This window comes from Strigops habroptila, chromosome 9, assembly GCF_004027225.2.
Source record: "Strigops habroptila isolate Jane chromosome 9, bStrHab1.2.pri, whole genome shotgun sequence".
In the NCBI taxonomy this organism is placed as follows: domain Eukaryota; kingdom Metazoa; phylum Chordata; class Aves; order Psittaciformes; family Psittacidae; genus Strigops; species Strigops habroptila.
The window spans coordinates 7,830,411-7,853,420 of NC_044285.2; the positions used below are offsets into that span (position 1 = coordinate 7,830,411).

At 46.3% G+C, this 23,010-nt stretch overlaps 1 protein-coding gene across 5 annotated transcripts in view; it reads right to left on the reverse strand.

The window, feature by feature from the left end:
- Positions 1–280: 280 nt before the first annotated feature.
- The window catches only part of NTRK3 (neurotrophic receptor tyrosine kinase 3), a 206,410-nt gene continuing 183,680 nt past the window's right edge, over positions 281–23,010 (reverse strand). For 2 of the 5 annotated variants that reach the window (XM_030497712.1, XM_030497714.1), the window contains 3 exons: positions 20,650–20,724; positions 3,632–3,790; positions 281–817 (listed from right to left, as the gene is read on the reverse strand). In XM_030497712.1, coding sequence (XP_030353572.1) covers positions 632–817; positions 3,632–3,790; positions 20,650–20,724 — 420 coding nt within the window. In that variant the 3' untranslated portion in view covers positions 281–631. Of the gene's footprint in view, positions 818–3,631; positions 3,791–18,950; positions 18,999–20,649; positions 20,725–23,010 lie in introns of those variants that run through there. The other 3 variants (XM_030497713.1, XM_032920154.1, XM_030497715.1) reach the window with 2 other exon arrangements.

Consider the following 23,010-nt stretch of genomic DNA (forward strand, 5'->3'; position numbering starts at 1 on the left):
GCACTGCCCTGGCTTTGTGCCCATCACCTGCGGGCTAGGAAGGAGGGAGGGAGGCAAGGACAAAAAGGGAGGACTGATTTCACACATTCAGTGCATATCATACAACCAGGGCAAGGCTTTCCTCCTGGGGCTCCTTCCCCGGATGGCATCACTGCCATAGCCAGTCTAAAGCCCTGCCCAGCAGCCTGAACCATGCTCACAGCAGGGTTACAACCTGCTGCTTCATTGCTCGAGGGAAAGATACCTTCTCCTTTCTTTCTCTCCTTTTTTTTTTTTTAATTATACATCTTTTTAAGTACTTTTTTCTCCCTTTTTTTTTTTCTTTTTTTTTTTTTTTAAAGTCTTACAATTTTTCTGTAACAGCAGCTTCTTTCTGTATTGGTGTGGAAGTTATATATAGAGAGATATCTATAAATATATATAAGCCAAACTGCCTTACAGGTTGTTGTTTTGTGGGGTTTTTGTTGGTTTGCTTTTTGTTTTGTTTTGTTTTTCAGTGTTGTATGTGTAGCAGGCACTTGAGTTTATATGAAGATGTTTGCTTGGGAGCTGAGGGGCAAAGGATTTGGGGAGGGGGAAAGGGAAGGAAGGATGGAAGGAAGGAGCAGGGACTTCCAACAAGTGGCCACTGCTAGCCAAGGATGTCCAGGTAGATTGGTGTGGCCTTGCCCAGAGCATGAAGGATCTTGTAGATCTCCTTGATGTTGAGCCGTTGCTGAGGTTCTCTCTGCCAGCAGCCCAACATGATGTCGTAAACCTCCTTGGGGCAGACGCGAGGCCTTTCCAAAACTCGGCCTTGTGTAATGCATTCAATGACCTGTAAGAAAGGAAGAAAAGAGATGTTGAACACCACTTCGTGGTTCCTGGGCAATGTCCCGTCCCAGCTACTTCTTGGCTGATGTGGTATGGTAGGACCACTGAGAAGCCAAGGGGTCTGCAGATCCTCAGTGCTCACCTGTTTGTGTGTTGTTCATGTTAATTTTACAGTGAGAAGTTTGTCTCCAGCTGCAGTCTTGCAGTTCCCAGAACCCTTACCTATTTGGCACCTACTTACATCAGTGCACTCTCCGAACAGGAGGTCACAGGCAAATGAAATGAAGTCTTAATTTATTATGTCAATTTTTCCTGCTAAATGAAGAAGGGAAAAAGTGCTTTTGAATCCCCAAACTAAAGTAATATTTTGAACAGCTGAAATGTTATTTTTCTTCCCTGAAAATCAGGAGACCTTTCCATTGCAAAACCCAGGAGAGTTCTACAATGGAGAGTTCAGAGCATCTTTTTCTACCTCCATCTCCAAGGTCAGCTTTGCCTCATTTTAACATAGAAAAGCAGCTAAAAGAATGAAATTTCATTTCAAATCACATCTGTGATGGAGGAAAACAAATCCGCAGTGCTAAAACCCTCCTCTGGGCCAGGTTGGTGCTGCTAACGAGAGAAACGTGAGCTCCTGGATAGCATTAAAGTCTCTTTAGAGGGATGCCATTGGAAAGGACTCCCCTAAGTGTCTGTTTATGTTTTGTTCACTGGAGGAATGGATGCAAAGGGGAGGGAGCTGTGATTTGTCAGAAAGCTGCTATTACCATTCTGGCCTCCTTGGTTGGAGTTGATGAGTCCCAGCATTGCAGTGTGCGAGTGACCTGCCACGCTCTGCAGATAAACACAGGTCCCAAGCAGCATGTTGAGGGAAGCCACCCAGCAAGGGGTGTTTGGAATTTATCATTTATGAATAGTAATGGGCCTGCCACACAGCTCAACAGATACTTATCACTTTGCTGTTTGAATATAAATACAGAGGGGAGAGATTAGGACCTGCTGAAAGCAGGCGAGGAAGACACCGCATGCAGAGAAGCCTGCGTTGCCGTAAAGCTGTGACTTGTAAGAGGAGGTGAGTTATGGTTTCTGACAGGACATCCTCAACATGAACAGGAGCCCAGTGATGGGCCCTTTCTCACCAGGGCAAAGAAAGGGCATACGCAGAAGTTAAGGGACTGGCTGAGGCTTTCAGACAAGGTGATGCCCTGCCTCATTCCTCTGTTCAGGCAGGGTCTCTTCCAGCCTTTAAAAAACATGCTAAAAATGCTCTTGAGGCTATGAGGCCATGTGGATGCCACAGGAGGGAGTGGCATTGCAGCCTTGCTAATGCCCACAGCAGCAGTGATGCTTGACCAGCCTGGTGATTGCTCACAGTCCAGTCCTGGCAACCTGGAGCTTGGCAGAGACTCAGTTAACCTGCCCCTTCACAGGGCTCTGCAGCCAGGCTGCCACTGAGACTTCCTTTGATGGCTCACTATCCAGAAGCTGGTGGAGGTGTCAGTCCTTTGCAGCCACCAAGGTTCTGCCTATCTCTCCACCAGGATAGTGTGGGGTGGGGTGGGGTGGGAGTCTCAGAAAGAAGTGAAAACAGCAATAGGAAAAGGAAGAACAAGACTTTTTTCCAGAGATCTGTGCAGATTTTAACCAGCCCTCCTCCCTCAAGGTTAGGAGTGACTATTGTCAATTCTACTGCCTGCAGAGGAAACTGAGGCAGAAAGCATGAGGGTAGCTGAGCTGTCATATTCCAGCATGCCTATCACCCAAGTACAAGCTACATGTGCTCATTTGTGTGTGTTTCTATTCACCCTCCTAGGGAAATGCAAGAGCAGCTCATTAAATGGCGTGACAAATAACTTCTGTCACTGTCGATTCCATTGTTTGTGTCTCTAAAATGTTTGCGTGTGCTACTTCGGGATATACAGTCAGGCCCCATTGAGCACACCAATGGGCAAGTATTAGAGCTGTAAAGCAACACCTTGGATTTGCCATCTCTGCAACTCACTTAATTAAGGGATCTATAGCCAGAAAGCAGAAAATGCACATTTCTCATTACAAAAGGTGAAATTTTTGAAATCCATTAGATACACAGTAGGATAAAAATGTGCAAGTTTCCCACACACTGCTATGTAATGCAGCTTGTTCCTGTCTATAATACCCCCTGCTATTCCGAGCAAAACTCTTCCAATGCATTTCTGCTGATGTGCCTCAAACCTTAGCTCTGACACCCTGCTAATCCCAGCCAGCCTTCCCTCAACCTTTTTACAGTGCAGTCCTGTACTGATGGGATGCAACTTTTGCTCTTTAAATTAAAAACAAGGACAAACCAGCTCCTTGGGTTCCACCTTTAGCGAACTGGAATAGATATATATATAATAGATAATATAATAGATATCCCCATGGCAAAAAGCCCCACAGAAATGTGCCACACATAAGAGGCTTCAAACACTTTCTCACAAACTGGAGACTGTAGTAAAAGCCTCAGCTGTAAAGGAAATTCAGGGCATGGCAACAACTTAGATCACAGCAGTAATTTGGGTAGCCCCAGTTCTGGCAGCACCCAAATTGTTTATCAGATGTGGATTGTTGTGGAGGTATGTCAGGAACTTAGAAAGGAGAGACTGAGGATGAGCCAGTACATGGCTTCGGCAGAGCCCTTTGATTCCTTCATGCCTCAGTTTCCCTAGCTCTTAAATGAAGATAACAACACTTCTCCCATGGCTTCACCATGGAGGGCCACCATGAACTGCTTTGTAAGCAATCTGGAAAAGCAAGATGGTAAAAAGTGGTTTCCAGCTGAGGTGTCTCAGCACTGTTGTACCTCTGTGTTTGAGAGCTGAAACCAGGGCTGCTTCCCATACGTGAAGATCTCCCAGAGGATCACCCCGAAGCTCCAGACGTCACTCTCTGTTGTGAACTTCCTGTACATGATGCTCTCTGGAGGCATCCAGCGGATAGGCAGCATGGTGTGTCCTCCAACCTGGGTGATGAGGGCAAAGGCACAAGGAAATCTGAGTGATGAGAGCCCTGAGGAAGGGGTCAGCCCTGACGTGATGTGGTGACAAACTCAGGGCCTCCCTGTGAGCTCCATCAACAAAGAGCTGTTAAAAAATGCTGGGCTGGCTACTGCCTCCCCGACCGCCCATGGGCTCACCCGCCAATCCCACCTGGTTAACATGATGGATAGGGAGGGAAATGTATCAAGATAAATGATGTCCTCTCCTCCCAAAATGGGCTTGTAAAGAAATGATATGACAAAACGCCAGCAGCCTACTCCAACCCCCCAGTTTGATGAACCAGGAGGCAAGGCAAGAAACAGCAAAGTATTGCACCGAGTTTTGCAGGGCCTCTGAGGCACTCACCAGAAATGCAGTGTGAGGTTTGTCCCTTTTCAGTAAGGTTTTCTAAAAGCCATGCACAGGCATCTGCACATCACCTAATGGCATGAAAGATTTTGTGCTCATAAAATTGTGCTACAGGCCTTTTCAAAGAGTGCTTTGAATATGTGCTTTGAATATGCGCTTTGAAAATGACTGCAGGACCACACTGCAAAAAGGTGGTCTGTTTGTAAAGAATGGGCTCTTATAGGTAGGTATATGCCCAGTATTTAATGGAGGCAGAAAAGCCAGCCCCTTTGGAGAGCTTGGAAATGGAAGAGCCCAAGGCCAAAGTCCCATTGGGGTATGCCAAGTCAGGGAAAGGCACTTTCTCAGCCAGAGTCTACCTTTCCCTATGGCATATGAATCCAGCAGGTTTGCAGGACACATGCAGACAGTTTCGAGGCAGATGGATTTACTTTTGGGTTCACTAGAGATGTCTAAACAAGTGTCTCTGAGCAGGACAAGTTTTTCTCTGGTCTGTCCTTCTACATAAGAAGCACCATCTGTGGGGAAATAGCTAATTGATAAGACCAGCCGGTGCTGGAAGCAGGATGGCTGCAAGTCTCCAGCACTTGTTTCTGCTGAGGGCAAAGTGTCTGAGGGTTTAGTGGTGATGAGAAAAAGCACTTTTGTGGCACTGCTTGGAAGGTGGCTTGTCTCATTATGGACACCAAAAGAAGCAAGTGCTAATAACTCTGTAGCACCGCAACTCAATCACACAGGCTGAAATCTCGCCGGCCCTATGAAGGATGAGGGGAGAAGGTATCTGATATTTAGGTTTCCAGCATGTGTAGCTATTGAAAATAACGAGATTGTTTCTTGTACAAACAGAAGCTCTCCTCCGAGCTGCCAGTTTTCCCAAGCTGCCACAGGTTTCTTTGCCTGATTAAAGCAGAACTAGTGTAGGGAAGGGTCAGTACAGAGACACACTGCAGTGCTTGGAAGCAAGAGGGGAGGTATGTTGGAACAGGGTGTGAAATGGGTGTGATGCTTAGCAGGCTTTCTGCACAGTGGGCGGGAGTCAGATTTCGCTGGGGTTTGACAGAATTTGGACTCAGGCTTGCAATGTAGTACTGGGAGGTCTGCAGAACAGCCCTTTTTCTATCTCTAAAACACACCCTCAAAAAAAGAGAAGGAGTTTTAAAAGTCTCAGGAACATCTTTGTTTCCCAAGTGCTCAGAACTGCGATGCATGAAGATAAAAAGCTCATTGCAGATCTGCACCTCCTGTTTAGAGATGGCTCGGTGGTGTGTTCTCAGCTTGCTACTCTGAACTCCCAAAAATGTTCTCCCATAATGAAAATGGAAATATGCTTTTCTCTGTTTGTTCCTCTGAAATCCTGGCTGTTATTTTAGCTCCTTCCTGCATTCCCAGCTTTACAAGTTGTTTTCCCTTCTTGTGAAGGGCTCTGAGGAAATGTTATCAACAGACCAGGACATCCATCAAACCTGATTGCTGCAAAAACTGTTTTGTATTAATGCTTATTTTATTCTCCTTTAAGTTTTCCAGCAATCTCAAAATAATTATTTGCAAAGTTCTCTACATTTGCAATATCCTGAATCTTGCAGGATCATTTGAGATTACAGGCAGTACAATGTATTGAGCACAGTTAACTCCCTTTTGAATACGTTTTACAGCAGTTCCGAACCTATGAACCACGTCTCCTCAGCTCACACAAACAGTATTACAGCAGCATTCCTTGAATGGGAGGGCCCTGATTTACATCACTTGAGGATCTGGCCCTGAAAGCAAAGCTGAGAAACCAGTCCTGTCTCAGTTCTAATAAGTTAAAGCTGAGGTCTTTGGTCTCCTTAGACACATCCTGGTGAAGAACTGCCAGTAAAGTCACGTACACAGTCAACAGTTGCCCCAAGGATGCGATGACAGTCCTGGCTTTGCTCATGTGGAGGAGTCCAAGGACTGCCAAAGCATTTCTCCCAACCCTGTATACCATGTGAGACATTTATTTTACTAAAAATTAATCTGGTAATATCTAATAAATTAATTTGGGGAAAAAAACACAAACACAAAAATAAACCCAAGCAATTCCCAGAAATGTGTGGATCCCAAAATATGGCTCAGCTGTGCTCATAGTTACTCTTTGCAGAGGTATCCTTTGCATCTCAAATAGGGCACCACATTTTTGAGAGCAAATGTTAAGTCTTGCACCTACTAACTAGCTATAGGCAAAACAGGCATCAATTAAACTGTACCATAAAACCACTCCAGTGTCTAGCCTAGCACATAAGGCTGACTATTACATTTTAAAGCATTGCCTTTGACTATCCCTTACTGCTTCCCTCGCAAACTGATTAGGATTAAAATTCCCATTTCACAGATGAGGAAACAGATGCAGGAAGGCAAGGAAAGGCCCTGCTCTGAAGCTGTATAGTGACTGAACACTAAGTCAAGTCTTCCTAGTCTGCAGCGAGCCATTCACTGTTGTTTGCTGATGTAGCAAAGTGATTTAGAGCTGAGCACAGAGGGATTGTGCTACTGATGCCATAGGAAGCAGAGTGTGTCCAGGGTGATGGAAATCCTTTGCACGATGTGTAGTGGCTATGAGCCGTGTTATGCCACTGTAGACTTGCATGTGATTCCCACAGATACACACTTCTTTTACGGGACCAGCTATTTGCCAGAAGCATAAAAGCAAAATGGTGCTATTAAATCAGGCTGAAAAACTAAGGACTCTGTGTTTTAATTTTTCAAAGCCAGTTTATGTGGCATATCTTTGGCTTTTGAAAGAATCGTTACCATGTCTTTATAGACAAGCTGAAAGTTTGTTTCAGTCCAACCCGTTTGCTCAGAGCTGGGCCTGGCAGGTTTTGCAAATAAGTGACCATGCAGGACTGGTGCTTGTCAGGATCATGCTACTTCTAAGTCTCTTCTAAGACAGCCATATTATCTTCCTGCCCCATCTTCTTCTATTTCCCTTGAGATCCAGGGACGGGGGAGCCCAGCCATCATGCAGCTTCATCTTCTGAAGGCCCCTAAGGGTAATATGTGCTCAAACAGTGGCATTGCAACATCCACAACCTGGAAGAGGGATTTGCTTTCAAGCAAATAAGGCAAGTAAATCCTCTTCTGTTCCTCTCTTTAAATCCTATGATGCTGCCAAGCTAACCTTTTCTCCTTGTTATTTTAATGCTTCATAGACCTGCAGACTGGCCTCTTTATCCCATTGCCATGGCTGTCTAGCTTTGCTTGACATTTTTAGCTCTCTAACTTTCTCTCCCTAGATCAACTCCCTGTGCCCACATTGACATGTTATTCCCGCTGCTTTGCTCTTTCAGTTTGCAGTACTATCCTGGTAATAGATACTGGAATCAGTGCATATCCTCTGAGCAGCCAAAGTTTCTTTCTTCTGTCTCTATTTCAAGTGTCACCTATAGTATCACCTACTCATTTCTACCCTTTTCTAATGGATACTCCCAAGTGCATGACCTGGGCTACAGCCACATGGTTCTGATATTCCAGGGCACCTGGCCTCTGCTCTGCAGTCTCATTACACAGCCAAGCCTGTAGACTTGCAAGATAACCAGCCACCTGCTTTGAGCAGCTTATTGCTGTATTAGATATGATCCCTGGGGAGCTGGGGGAGGTTCATGAAAGGCCAGCATTAATGGCCATTAGGGAGAGAGATAATTACTTAATACTAGTACAGCACTTTGAAGATGTAAAGCTATATAAGTGCTATGTACAAGTAGTATTATAAGGCTTGAGGTTTGCCTGCTACCAAGGAAAGCTGGTGCCTGGGGAAAAGGTTCTCCTTGTCCCAGCTTTCTGAATGACATCCAGCTGATTAGGAAGGGAAATATGACATGTTATCCCCAATGAGTTTGACAGTACTGCAACAGGCAGTGGAGCAGCAGTGTTCAGTGAAGACTGTCCAATATATCTGCGGTTTGGGCCACTAACAGAGATACTATGGAAATCAAAACTGAAGGGCTTTGGACTGGCAAGAATTCAGATGCTAACCCATTAAAGGCAGCTCTTGGTGGGCAGCCCTGTTTTCCCCCTCCCACCTCATATCCTAGCACCAGGGCTGTAGCCCAAAGCAGTATTCAGAGGGGATCTACTAAGCCATCCACTCCATGCTCATAGCTGAATGTCGCTTCATGGATCGCAGTTAAGAACAGAATTTGGTCTCTGTCATACTCTAAGGCCATGTTTTATTTTCTTTTTTGTGCAGTTTCCCTCCCAACTTCAAAATAAAAAGTAAATCAGTGCTTTTGTTTCCCTTGGTCATTTGACATTTGCTTTCCAAAGTCATTTGACAGTTTTCTCCCCATTCCTGGCATACTTCAGGGAGACTCTGCTCCTGCCTTGGGAAAGTCACAAAACCCACTGCAGGTATCTTCACATGGTGCAGCGCTATTTGAACTTCCCTTCTAGGTGCAGGAAGCTGAGTCATTTGAGTTTGTAAAGAATCATGTAGCAGTATTAGAGACTTTGGCACTGTTTCTCTCCAGGAAAATCCACTCAACACTCAATCCACTCGACCTAGAGATAAGACACACATTCTCTGATTGCTGTCTCTCTTCCTGCTGCTAGAGGTAGGGATGACTTGGGATCTTCTCTAATTGCAGACCTGGCTGTCATCCCAGGCTGGGCTGCACCACAACATATGTCCTTTAGTCCTCGGCTCTAGGAGCTGGGTGATCCCTGTAAGATACTTAGCTCTGAACCTTTCCCAGCAGCCAGATGTATGTCCCCATGAGGACACACTGATTCCTGCTGAGGGCAGGACGTGTTACTCAGCAGTTCTGGATAGCATTCTGGTCTGAGAGGACCCAAGGGCAAGAATAAAAGCAATGCAAGCAAGAAAGCTGGAAAAGCTTCTCTGTTTGGCTGAGTTGAGCTCTTGGAAAAAAACAAACAACAACAAACAAAACTGCTGTAGATCACACCTGTGTGAGGTGAAGTTTGTCAGATCAGGTTGGGGCTGGAGAAGGTGGCTGCTCAGGGGCAAGGTGCAGAGCAGTACATGCTCATGGCTGGGTATCCAGGAGACACTTCTTCCCCACCTTCAGTGCTGGATCCAGCAGCACTGAGAGACCTTTCCCTATCAGATGTGCCTGCATTTCACCTGTGTGAATCCTGACAGACTCCTGGGTACTTTTTGCAAAGCAGAGGGATTAACTCTGACATGCCAGGGCTGAGCTTTGCTGAGGCTCAGCTGTCCCACATTTTATAGTTTTAGCTGTCACCTAGTAGGCTCTTAAGTACCCAAGTCGTTTACATCAGAAGTAGCTGAATTTAACTGCAGGTTGTGAGTAGATGAGATTCCCGAGTACTTTATCTATAACTTCTTTTTAGCCTATCTGGAAAGAAGGGTGCTAGCTGTATCAGAGACTGCACCATTGCTGGAGTTACCCTGGCATCAAAAAATCCCCAAGGTGCTCTCCTGACTGAAAGGTATCATGCTGTACCAGCCCCCAGGCTGATCATCTCCTAGTGATTCAAAAGCCATCACCACAGGCTCTTGGCATAGCCCTGTCCTTGCCTTCAGGTCTTCTGCCTTTGCTGTTGCTGTTGCTGTCAAAGCCAGTGCTGAATATAAGTTTAAAAAGAGTCAGCAAACCACAAAAAGCTTCTGCCAAACATTTCAACTTATTTGAGCTATTGTGTCCTCACCACGCAGCACTCTGCATGTATATGCTCCACTTTCTGGGAATGGCAGATGTGATCCTCTCCTAACCTTCACTTTCTACACCAACCACCTCTTCCATTGCAGGCTTTGGCAGTGCTGCAGCATGGGGCTTGCTGCCTGCTCCCCTGCATGCTATGACTGAAGGCATCCCATAACAATTTGCAAGGGAGCACAGAGGAGTTTTGGAGATATACAGAATGCACAAAACAACCTGTAGCTGTTTCTCCTACTTACATACAGCTGTGCTGGGTATCCAGCCTTGCCCAAAGCTGGGGACATGCCAGTCACCAGCTGCCAGAGGGGAATGGGCTGGACTTACCCAGAGAGAGCATTGGGAAAGGAACCAAATGTTCCTGTCATGAGGTGATGTAAGGAGCCAGATGGACTTGCTCAGGAGCAGGAAAGACTGACCAGACAGGGTTAATGTGAAACTGAGAAAGAGGTGAGACCTTCCTGCTGTCAGTAGGACTGTTTGGCAAGGGACTGTTTATTCCCCCAGATGCACACACCGTGTTTAAACATGAGTCTAAAAATAAAGCCTGCCATTGACATTGTTTTTCCTTACTTCATTTAACAACCTACTTGCTTTATGACCTGTAATCCTGAATGGCAGTGTAATTCGCAAGCAGGGACAGCGGCCCTTCTCCCCCTTCCCCTCTTCTCTGCTCCACTGAGTGTGTTTTAATCCCACGGTTTTCAGCATTCCTAATGAGCCATTAACAAGCTGTCAATTACTTATGCAAATAAGGAGGGGCATACATGGAGGGGTGGCTGCAGCTAGAGGTAAATTCTGCTATCTCAAAACGGCCTGAGATAAATTACTGCTGCTCTAAGAGCTGCCTGTACCCAAGAGTCCTCTCAGTTATATTATCTGCCGTCTAGAAATGCCAGAGGTAATGCAGAGGATGCTTAAGAAAAGGGAAACAGAGGAGTAATCGCACATATATTTTTAATTATGTTTGCCAATAATGTATTTGGTGTGCTGCTTACCACAGATCACCCCTCTTCTTCCCAGAACTCAAAGCAGCAGCACCCACTGCTAGGAAGGGGCTGCACAACTAGCCTACAGAGGAACAAAGGACAGTTTCTCTTTTTTTATATAAGAGGATGCTCCAAAATCCATGACCTCCAACAGCAGGACATAAACTGCGAGAAACCCCAGCCATGCTTCATGAAGCTGGGGAGGTGTGGGGGCAGAGCAGCTGTAGTTTGCAAAACACCTAGTGAAGAGGGTGGTGAGGCCACCATCAGGTCCTAGCAGGTCCTAAAACCCTGTCCTAACAGTTGCTGCTGTTAGGAGCAACTTCGCATGTGAAGGAGAGGTGACCAGCCTCCTGATTCCCTGGGCCACCTACTGAAAGCTTCCTGTGGTCCAGAACAACAGGACTCCACGCTAGGATCTCAGACAGCAGAGTAAAGTGTTATCACTGGGGATGGATTCAGTGGTAGGAGACCCAGTGGCTTCCCAGGAGTCCCACTGCTAGGCTGTGGGTTGGCACTGGGAAACTGTGCATGCAGATGGTGGCTTCTCTGGTCTTCTGTACCACAGCCACAACACGGGCACCACATCTGGGCTATTCAAAAGCAAACAACTAAACCACTTTTCTCCAAGTCACTGCCCAGGTTACAGCAGAAGCTGGGAGGGCCCCTAAACCTATTCAAACTACAGCCATCAGATAGTTTGTCAGCCACCGTATGGATTTACCAAGTTGTCTCCACCAGGCTGGAGACTCTTGCACCACAATTTTTTGGGACAGGCCAGTTCAGAGACCTGCAATACCCATGAAACAGCACGGCTGTCAGCTGGTTCCAACTTCAAAGGGGATCTGTAGTCTGCAAAGACTGCATGTGCCAGCAGAAATTGTCCATGACTGATCTGCATTATCATTTTGCAGTGAGCTGGTAATACTACAAGAAGTGTTTAATAGCTCAAAAGCTAATCAGATAGAGGCGAAGTTAAACCATCATGATGCAAGAAATGCGTCCATCAGGATTCTGCTCTTTTGGTGATGCAGAGAATGAAAATCAGCTCAGTTGCTGGCTTCAGAAAGTCAGAAGGAGCTTTGCCTAATAAATCTTAACCTAGTGATGTAAAAGCAAAATCTCAAAATGGCCTGAGAAATGCAGTTTAAGAAATAGGACCAATAAAGCACTTGCATGTGTGATCACTCTATGCTAAATGCTTTCAGACTGGTATCTCATAATCTCCCCTTCCATCGTCCCTCTCTCTCTGTCCTGACAGTGACTCCCCTCTGGGTAACCACTAACATTCCGTCTTTGTCTGCAGCCAGAGCCATCCCTGACTCACGACTATACATGATTTAGATAAGGCTCCACTACTTAGCTTCTGGATGCTGGATAATCAGTTCAACTGCCTTGGCATTAATCATCATAATATTCAAAATTCATTAGGCTAGATTGTTTGGAAATCTATTTCTTGTTAACGTCAGATTCACTGAGCATAGGCCTGGCAGCATACACACAGAAATTTAAAACAATGCAGCCTATGGGAACTCCATATAGAATCATCATTGAATCAACTAGGTTGGAAAAGACCTTTAAGATCATGAAGTCCAACTTTTACCCCAGCACTGCCAAGGCCACCATTAAACCATGTCACTAAGGGCCTCATCTACATGGTTTTTGAACACTTCCAAGGACGGTGCTTCCACCACTGCCCTGGGCAGCCTGTTCCAATGTCTGACCACCCTTTTGGTGAAGAAATTTTTCCTAATATCCAGTCTAAACCCCTCCTAGCACAGCAGTCCCTTTCTTTACATTTGATCTGGCAGCTCCTGCCTTGTTTGTCATTTGTGAATCTTGTTAAGTAGCAGTGCAACACTGTGAGCATGCTGCTTCTTGGTTGATCAAGGGGCATCTAAAGAAATATATAGCTGAGTATGGAATTTTTAAGGGGCAAGGTTAGTTGCTCAGATCTGCACACACACATCTTAATAATACCTTTTGTATCTGAAAATGGGACAGTTAGTTAACCCAGAGCTTTTTATGCACAATCCTGGTATGGAGGCACAAAAATCAAGTCTGTTTAAAACAGAAATCTCTTCCTTGCTTTCCTAGAAACTTACAGTACTTTGGATTAAATGATGAGGCCTTAGTGCTTTAGCAATGTGAAAAACTTTCAGCAATAAAGTAGCTGGATCATTCCTTCCGCCAGTTTCCTGCAGGCTGATTGAGGACAGTTCCCAGTGGTGCTCTTCCTAATGGTTTATTTGACCTGTTTAAGCATTTTGGGTGACGGTGCTTTCCTTCAGGTACAAGTTCTCACCTTCTAGTTGAACAGAGGTTTCTCAGCAGGAAAACACCACAGAAATATAGAACAACTTCAGAAGATGCGTACACTTTCTCTCCTAATGAAGGTAGTGTGGGCACAGATGGCATCTCACACAAACACATTGCAAGCCGAGTTGAAATAAAGAGCTCATCATCAGAGGCTGCAGTGTCACACCTTCTAATGATGTGATTAAACTCATCAATGCTGGTGGGAAAGCTGTGCCAACTCTGTCACTGCTGAGTGGAGAGCTGTATTTCACAGCAGAGGCAAACCCCAACCTGCCCCTGTGCTTCCATGAGTTAGGCTACTGTAGAGACATGTTGAATATATGATGCTAATGGCTAAACTTCCTGAGACCTAAAACAGGGGAGGTTGCCCTGGACATGCCCGTTCCATGCTTGCCTGAAGCATCTCTGTCAAACGGTGATGTGGCACACAGAGGAAAAGCTGAGGTTTTGCTGTAAAACAAGCTAAATTTGACAAGCCTTGCATCCTCTTCTACTCTATTTTCCCACTTGAGACTTTCTGTGCATCAAAGTTTCCTCCATTCTCTATCAGGTTTTCCAGATGCCCTTGAGAAGGACAGAGTGGCTGGAATCCCATGCATTCTAACCACTGTGTTAAAATTCTTCCTCCCTACTTCATTTAGCCAGGAGTGTAAATAAATAAGCAAACCCACAAACACAGGAACTTGGTTGGTTCCCAGATGCCATTAGAGCCCTTGAGCACTAAGTGGCCATTGCAGATATCACTAGATGCCTTTTGCTCCCCTTCCTGCAGCCAGTCAGACATTCCACCCCGGTGAGCCCCGCTGGGACCATTTCACAAGCCCAGCACCCGATAGCACACATCTGACTGTTTTTGCTGTAAGACAGGACTGCTTTAGATAGTCAGCTCTTCAAATACTGTGAGTTTTCCTAGAGTAGTCTCTAGCCACCAGCTCTCCATTAAGGTTAGCCACAAGAGGAAGGACGGAAGGAGAAAGTGAGTCTAAAGAAACCGCTAATGTTCTGCAGTGTCTGGTAGGATGAATGACCCCTGCAGACATGCTGAGCAGACAGGACAGTCCTCAATTATGTCATTGCTGGAGCATTTACTTCAAGGAGAAACGTGACTACAAATGCTGGGCCTAAAGCCTTGGCTGGTTTCACTGACTCTGGGTGAGCCTCTCTAGGTATGTGTATGCAGCATGCACAGGCAATGACATACATGTCTGCATATGAAACAGCTCTAGAGCCCAAAGAGTGGAGCTGAACAAAAACCTGATTAAATTTCATTCTGCCCTTTTTCCTCTGTGAGAGATGGACCTAAAGGATTTGCTAAGGTATTGATGGGTGCCAATCCATATATCCCAGTGGGCAACCCACAGCCTCCCTCAGGAAATCACAAGCAAGTCTTGCTTCTTACATGATGGAAATTTCCTGCTTGCCACACTGATTTTCCCCAGCCTCATCCTTACTGCTTTAACCCTGTGCTAACTTCCATATATTTCTTTCAATGTTTTCTAACCTTCAAGCTCACAACTTTGCAAATATTTGCAATCAGGTAGCACATCTCCCCACACTGGTCATTCTTTAGACAAACTATTTACATACAGCTCTTTCTATCCTCAGCAATCAATTGCTTCACACTGTCTTTGTTTCTGCTGCACCTCTCCAGAAGCTGTCGACCTTATGGATACTCTTTGTAGGGCCGAGTCAGAGACATGTGCCTGTGTAATAAGAGAGTATTTAAAACAATGATTGCTGTAGAGCCACACACTTTACTCTGACTTGGATTCTTTACATGAAGGGCTTCAGAAGAGCTCTTGATTCACTGGCACACTGAAAGCCACAAGCTTGCTGCGGAGCTGCCATCCTGCAAGAGACTGTGCTTGGTTGGAAGAGGACAGGGTTTATAAAGGCAAAATGCAACCTGGCCTGGGGTGGGCACGATCTTACTTTACAGTGATACTTGCTGTACATTCATCAGAACATCTTGGTGCTTTATTAGCCACCCAAGAGGTGCAATGAGCTGCTATTGGAACTGGTGCTTAATAATCCAAGGTATTTATCAGCCTTCAAAATGCTCCACAAGTAAGTGTTTTATTTGGGTGCACATTTAAAATAAAGGACAACAATCTGGAGGAAGAGGCAGGGAGGCAGCAGGCACAGAAGGGGTGGTCCTACTGCCCACCCCTCATCCTGATCCTGCTGCGGCATCCCACATGGCTCCATGGACACCATCCCATGGCTCAAGACTCAGTGGCCATGCAGTGTTGTGGCTCAGCAGAGTCCTCTATCAATCAGTGGCAAAACTCTCCCTGAGGAAGCTTAAAGAGCAGCAGCCTCTGCTGCTCCCAGCTGCCTAGCACCCGTAGCTCCCTCAAATCCCTCCTTTCTGTTTTGGCTTTCCTGCATTTCTTAGACAAACTGCTCTGGGTTTTTTTCCTCTCTCTCACTGACAGGTACTGGTGGCCTTGCTGCCCTCTCATTGCACCTCCCCCAGCTTGACTTTTAAACTGTTTAACAGCTTTAAATGCACCTAATGAGGTTTCAGCCTGCACTTTGCTGCCATCCCTCTGCTTCTCTGACACCGGGAAGAAGAGTGGTTTGGAAACCTATCGAGGACTTCCTTGTGTTGGAGGTCTAATTACATGGTTACTGGTGACCTTATAAGTACAGGGTAATCTGCTGTGTAATACCAGGGTAAATTATCCCAGTACTTCTGTCTTTTCCACTGCAGCCTTCTGCAGAGATGGAAAACCAGCTGGTTAAACAGCAATTAATCTTTGAACCATTTGACACTTGCCCAAGCTGGTGAGAAATAACTAGCAGAAGCCCACTGGCTCTGTGCAGAGCAAGGGACTGGCTCAGAAGCCACTGCTTTGGGATGTCTGGAGTCACCCAGCCTCTCCGGGTGCCAGCTGCCTGAGGCAGCAGCTATGGGCTGCTTCCTAGATGTGACTGTCTCCTGCCTGCCCGCCCTGCAATAGGCATTGCATATTGGGGGGGGGACATATCCATAGTCATCTGCAGGAGGAAGGGGACACCAAGGGCATGTGGATGCCCAAGGGGAACAGGCACCCACCCTCTCTGTGTTAGCAGGATGGGGATGGAGCTTTGGAGTGGCTCATCCACGATGGGAGTGAGCAGTCTGGAGCTCTTCCTTACCCTCACCATGAGGGAGGTGTGTGGGAACAGCACCAATGCTTCCCTTTGAAACCATCCAAACCAGCCGTGCACAGCCCCAGGCATCCACCCTGCGGAACTCCAGGAAAACCAGCCCAGAGATCCGCTTTCTCCCACCCCGCTGTGAGATGCACTTGGTTCCCTCCCACACTAACAGCCTGTCGCCCTGGGGCTGGGGGCTGTCTGTCTGACCCCTGGTACCTTTATGGCAATGAAATATATTTGCATACCCGCTGACATCGTTCTCCCTGGAGAGCTTCAGGTTTTTATAGTAACTACGGTAATGATTTTCAGATTATAGACTAATAAAACATCCTGATTTGTTGGGAACATTAAGGTGGGCACTGTACGATTCTGGTGACATTTAAATAGTGCTTAAAAAAAAAAGAGGGGGGTTTCTAAGTGCATTTCTTTTCCAAACAGGAGCACTGAAATAGAAAGTCAAAATCCCACACGCTGGTACCGAGATCAGCTTTGACACCTCCCTCTGTGCCTGCTTCACTTGAATACCTGCCAAGCTAAATAAGCAAACATGGGAATGCAGCATCCTAGTTGCCTGTTTGCGGCAAGCGAGTCTTCCTCCTTAGTCACTCTGGTCACGCTGACCTGATCTAAGTGTGTACCACTTTGTGTGCCATTGTCCTCTGTTGGCTGGGTCACAACTGATGGGTAACAGAGTTTTTGCACCTCAGCCTGTACTCAGCTATTTCTCACTCCTGCCCACTCATTGTGCGCTCTGATTAAATAACTGGACGACACTGTAAAGCAAGTCATGGTCTAGAGTATCCCATCATTTCCATGGCATGCAACGTATGTGCTGCACCAGCCCTTCTCCTCTGGCATGGTTTGGGGTGAATATGACTGCTTGTACAGTAAATGTATGTACAATGGCTTGTAGAGTAAAGCAATAAATGGCATGGAAAAGCCTGCCAAGAAAGAGAAAAAGAGCCAAATGTTTAGCTCACTGTTGGTTATACCTGGCAAAAGAGGCAGAAGGTTATACAATTAATACTATGGAGCAGAATAGCAAAGAAGTTCCTTTGTTCTCTGAGTACTTCTGCCTTGTACCTCAACTGGATCATACAGATTAATGGCAGGTGATTATATAAAGTCTGTCTTACAAGACAGAGGCAAATGTGAGCTCAGGCCTCCTCATTATCATTACCTGACCTTGTACGTTCCCTTTTGCAACCTCAGCACTTTTTTGTGGATAGGATTTCTGGATGGTTATTTTAAGAAAACTGTGTTAAATTTCTTGCTTCTGTGCCAAGTACCTGCTGTTTAACAAACGGGCCATGACTAAGCATAGACTGGAAATTAGAAGCATCTCTGAGTTAAAGCAATGAGATTCTGGGACCGTCTTCCCTTAGGAGAACATTTAATAGTGGTGCTTGATTATGAAAAGGATAAATCTGATGTGATTGATGAAACAGGGGATTGGATTTGATGATCCAGGGAATCCCTTCCAGCCCTCTCTACTCCTAATGAATTTATTTTTAAGGGCAGGGGGAGGGAGGAGGATGTAGTGCCCTATTGATGACAAACAACAGTGAAGCGTGTAGATACCTGCGGATGGTTAGTGGGTCTCCATCCACAGATTCAACCACTTCCCATCACCAAGAAGGTGCAGCAGGTCTCTCTCCTGGTTCTGCCTACCCTGAACATACCAACCAGAGGTCGGAACAAGGATCCTACCTACTTCCCTCTTTGCATTTTCCAACTACTGAGGACTTCCAAATTCATTCTTCGTGAACCAGTACCATAAATGTGTCAGCTCACAGGTTCCCTATGGATTTCTAAAGGCACTTACCTGTCTCCCAACATCATAACGACTGTGTCCCTTGCAATCTTTTTTGCATGTGAATCTCCCCAGTGAAGATGAGCAGGGATCACATTCTAACAAAGGGGAAACTGAGGCACAGAAGGACTAACTGAATTTCCTGTCTTGGCAGAGGACATTGGTAGCATGGAATGACCTGCAGCCCAGCCCAAGGCTGGGATCTCACTGCTGGCTCCTCTTCTCCATGCACCTAACTGGGCTCTCCCTTTCACAACAGGAATAGCAGAGCCCAAAGTATTTTTCAGCCCAAGCATTCACTGGTCTGGGATTCCCATCCTCTGTCAAGCCGAGGGGGCTTAGCTGGAGGTTTTGGAGGTTGCTTCAGAATGGATGCACAGAGAAAGTGGTTATGTTCCTTTTTCCTCTTAAGTAGTTTTAATTCTCTAATTCCTACTTGCTATTAAGATAAAATGCTGTGATTTCTGCAGGATCAAATGGTGCAGGATAAGCTGAGGGAGTTTATTAATTAGCATGCTTTCAGGGCTGAGAAAAAATAATAAGTAGCAACAGGGTTGTAGATGATACCTATAAACATGACCCAAGCATTACCCGCCATGACATGTTAGCCAAGGGGAAGCTGTCATGTCAGTGCTGGGCATGGCACTCTGATAGTGAATGAAACCCATGAAACAGAGAGCAAGGCTTTCCCTCTTCAAAATGTGGCTATTTACAGACATGTACTACATTTCTCCAGGGCCTGATCCTGCAAATAATACCTGGTATAGCACTTCTGTGTACGAGCGCTCCTCTAGCTTCCCCAGGGATTGCTCGGAGCAGGGAGTGCTAAGGCCAGTGGTAAGTGGTTGCAGGATCAGATTCATAGCGTGCCAAGCATTTCGGATGAAAAAAGCTATAAAGAAGTCACATATTATTATGTCACATTGCAAAGGTCAACCCCAGTATTTGTTCTGTCATAAGGACATGATCGAAAGGCAAAAAAATAATGTCAGGGCACAGGGGGAAATAATTTTTTAAGAACTGCCTTCAGGGCTGAAGATACAAAATTACATCAGAGCTTAGAACTGAATTCCCATCCACACCCCACGATTCAATTTTGGCTCAGAAAGGCATCAAAGTAACAAAATCACCTTTCCATGGCACATCTTCTTATCCGCTGACACGGCCCCTGTAAATCAGCTGTATCTAAGCTCACACTCCCATGTGATATTGGCAACAGCCACAAACTGCCAGAGCCCTGCTCAGTGCAGGATCCCAGGAGGGCTTTGAGAGATCCACTGCTTAACACCACACAGGCATTTGCTTAATCCCCATTGGTGGTGGGACAGCAAGTCCTTCATCACTTGGCCGGGAGCACACATCTCCCCTAGCAACGTCACAGGGATTTTTGGGTAGTTGGACCCTGGTAATCTTTCCCAATCACAGCTACTTTGCAAGTGTTTATGCCCATCTCTCTGGGCTTGCTGGCACAGGGAATATTGAGAAATAAGGTGTGGAAGCCACCACTTCCCTGCCTTAGCTTATGAGGGGTCATAACTGCTCTGCACAGACAGTGTTTTGGGGTGGATTAGCTCAATCCACTTCCAAAATGGATTCAAGCAAAGGCTCCCCAACTTTCAGGATCATCAGAGCACTTCTTTGTATGCCAGCAGCAAAACCCCAAAGGACAATCAAGTTCAATGTTTGTCTCTCTCACAGGCTTCCACAGCTCACCTCCAGCAGCCTTGTAGCTTGCTGATGGTAGCTTCTGCAATGCTGTGACAGCTGGAGATGCACCAGGCTGAGCATCCCTACACAGAGGCTCCAGCATGCAGCAAGCACAACAGGATGATGGGTGAACAGAGGTGTTCCCAGCCCACAGCTGGCTCACACGGCTCCCATCAGCCGCTACCTTGGCAAACCCAAACTCCTCTGCACTGTCAGAGCATCAAACTCACACCAGTCCCTCACTGCTGAACCTCTGGGCAAGGGATGGGAGCAGCAGTGGGGCAGTGATGTTTGACATCCCCTCAATCACAGCTGCAAGCACCCAACCAGACACCAAGGCTGTGTCTAGACTAGCAGACAAAAGGCATCAGGCATGTGACAGTCTAATCGTTCAAATGGTCTGGTTTTAGTCCATGCTAATTTGACAGCATCCAAACAACTGCTGAGAGGACAACACAAGTCAGGGACAGGCCCCAGTGAGCAGTGCAAATGCCACCCTGCTTGGATGCACGGAGTGGTTTAGCTGCACAAAGACAAACTGTGCTGTGCTCACTGCCACCAGAGCCAGAGGATGGCCCATGCTGTCCACTAGTGCAGACACAGCCTGAACACCCACGGAGGAAGGACTTTTGCATTCATCCCATATTAATCTCACCATACAGACAAGTTGCTACAGTAGAAACATATGCAGTTCCCATCACACACAAGAGCCCCTTTGCTGCCAAATGCACTAGACCCGACCTAGTCCCAAAGCCGCTCAACCCCACGTGTCATTTCATGCTCAAGCAGCACCAGTCCCCCGCTTCCAGCTGCCCCAGGGGTCGAGATCCACTCACTGTTGCAGCTGCCGGCGGTGCTAGTCTCTGTCGCTGCCACGCTGCGCTGAACTGGCCCTTCGGACGCGGCCCTTCCTGACAGTGAATGGGTGAAAACAAGGGAAGGAGACAAACAAAAAGAGAAGGGTAGGGTGAGAGAGGGAGGGAGGGATGGGAGAGATGAAGCAAAGGGACAAGAAGGGAAAGGGTATGTCTTTAACCGAACTGTATGTCTTTCACTGGCTGCAACATCCCAACACTGTGCAACCCTTTGCTGTGAGGGCACAGGGCAGGCGAGATCCTCTGGCCCTGGTCACCACCACCGTGCACCCCACACCATCACTTGCACCAGTGCAGAGGGAGGGTGAGAGCCAAGGGGGGCTCAGCCTCCTGAAACTCCTCCTTGGAGCGAGGGATGTGAAGCCACATCCCTTGGACCCAGAGACCCTCTCCAGACAGCAGTTTTAGGAGGCTCGAGCAGTTCCTCTGTACCTGGTACTTGAGCATCCTGCTCATTGCCTATTGCCAGCCCTCCTGGGCATGGTGCAGGGACCAATCTGCCTCTGCCAGCAGAACAAGACCAGGCCCAATGTCTTTACTTGGGCTAGACAGAGTTAAGGGCATTGTTGGCCAAATGTCACCTTGTACATCACCCTATGCTTCCCCAAAAGTCTTTATCCCATCAGTACTGTTGCAGGTTGCGGGAGGAAGAAAAAACCTTGTCCCACAGCTTCTGATCACTCTTAAACCTGCCAGTGCTCAAAAAACTGAACCTTAGGAGAGGACAAGGAAAGCAAAACGATGGAACAGAAAATACAGCACTACATTTTCCCATGCATCAACGTAGGAAAGATTCGGGGAATGGAAGGGAGGAGGAGTAGGGATCTCAGTGTGCAAATCAAGAGTGAATGACAACAGAGTAAGGTCTGCTGACTTTCTAGTAAAGGTGTTTGTGTTCCCACTGGGACATAAAAAGGAGACAGCATCCCAAAACGAAAGGGCAATTGGTGAGCATGGTGGTTTGGGGGAGACTTCTGGCTGTGCTACTGAGCAGCTCAGGCTGACAGCTACCAGGGGAACACCAAAAATACAACCTCAGGGTGCGTCCAGCTAGTCATCACCCTGCACCAGAGGTGAAAATTGAGCTGCTAAATGTAGCTGACAGCTCATTCTGCTTGGGGAATTGTCCCATGAATGACTGACGCACCTCCTTTCCCAAAAAGTTGAGGTAGGAAATGGGTGGGGGAAAGGCTCAGAAAATTGTTTCATGATGGTTGTTTAAATTGCCTCTGCATTGCAATGTTAGGGGAAATGAAATGAGAGACCTCTCGCACAAAGCCAGCTGTGGCAGAGGTATGGACACTGGAAAGAGCAGAGCAAATGAAGTCATCCAGCAGTGGAAAAAAAAACCATCAATATAATATAGTGCAGAACAAAGCAAATTCCACCTCAAACATAGAGCTGAAAGAGAAACATCTTCCTCTGTCAGATCTATTACCATGCATTTATTCCAATAACAAATAACTAACCCAGAGAGTAACCCAAACCTGATTTATTCCTCCATCTAAGTAAATATGAAGAGGCAGCCGAATCTGACTGTAAAACCCACTGATCTCATATGGTTTCTTTGTATGTATTGGAAAAAAAATAGGAGTGGAATTTCTGCCTTGCTGCCAGGGGATGCTGGCAAAGCATTTGAGCTATAGATATTGTATCTTGTCACTAATGACTGCAGGGAACTAAAAGGGATTTGGATATTTTTAATGCTTCACATTAATTGATAATTTGGTCTCAGAATCCACAGTGGAACACAGGATTTGCTATATTGGATCAGTCTAGTGGCCCATAAAATCTGGCGTCTTGCCTCAGTGATGCTCAGAGAAATTATCATCCAGTGTCTTTGCTTATAAGGTTGCTGGCCATGTCTGTAAGGCCATAGGGCTGAAAGAGATGAAAGGTCTTTACAGCAAGTCTCTTTAAAACCTCAAAATGTGTTTTTGGCAGGGCTGTATTACATCTTTTTTTTTGGTTTTTAATACAATGAAGAAACTCTCGAAGTTAAAATATTTTCAACAGACCTGCTGCTGTTTTTCCTCTTGGTCACCACAGCCCAAATAGTGAGAAGGCAAACTTGTGTTTTCAGAGGGCAGATGAGAACATGACTGAGGCCAGAGGGGGGGAGATGCCTTCCACTGAGCAGAACAATATTGATTAGGCAGTGTAAAGATTTCCCTCACTAATTCCTTTAGCAATCTTATCATGTGTTGCCCCCATAATTGGATGGGGAAGAGAGAGCTGGAATCACTTAAGCGTTCAAAGCTCAACACACACTGAGAATAGATTCCTATTTTGTGTGCGTGTGCAATTTTGTGCATCGTTGCC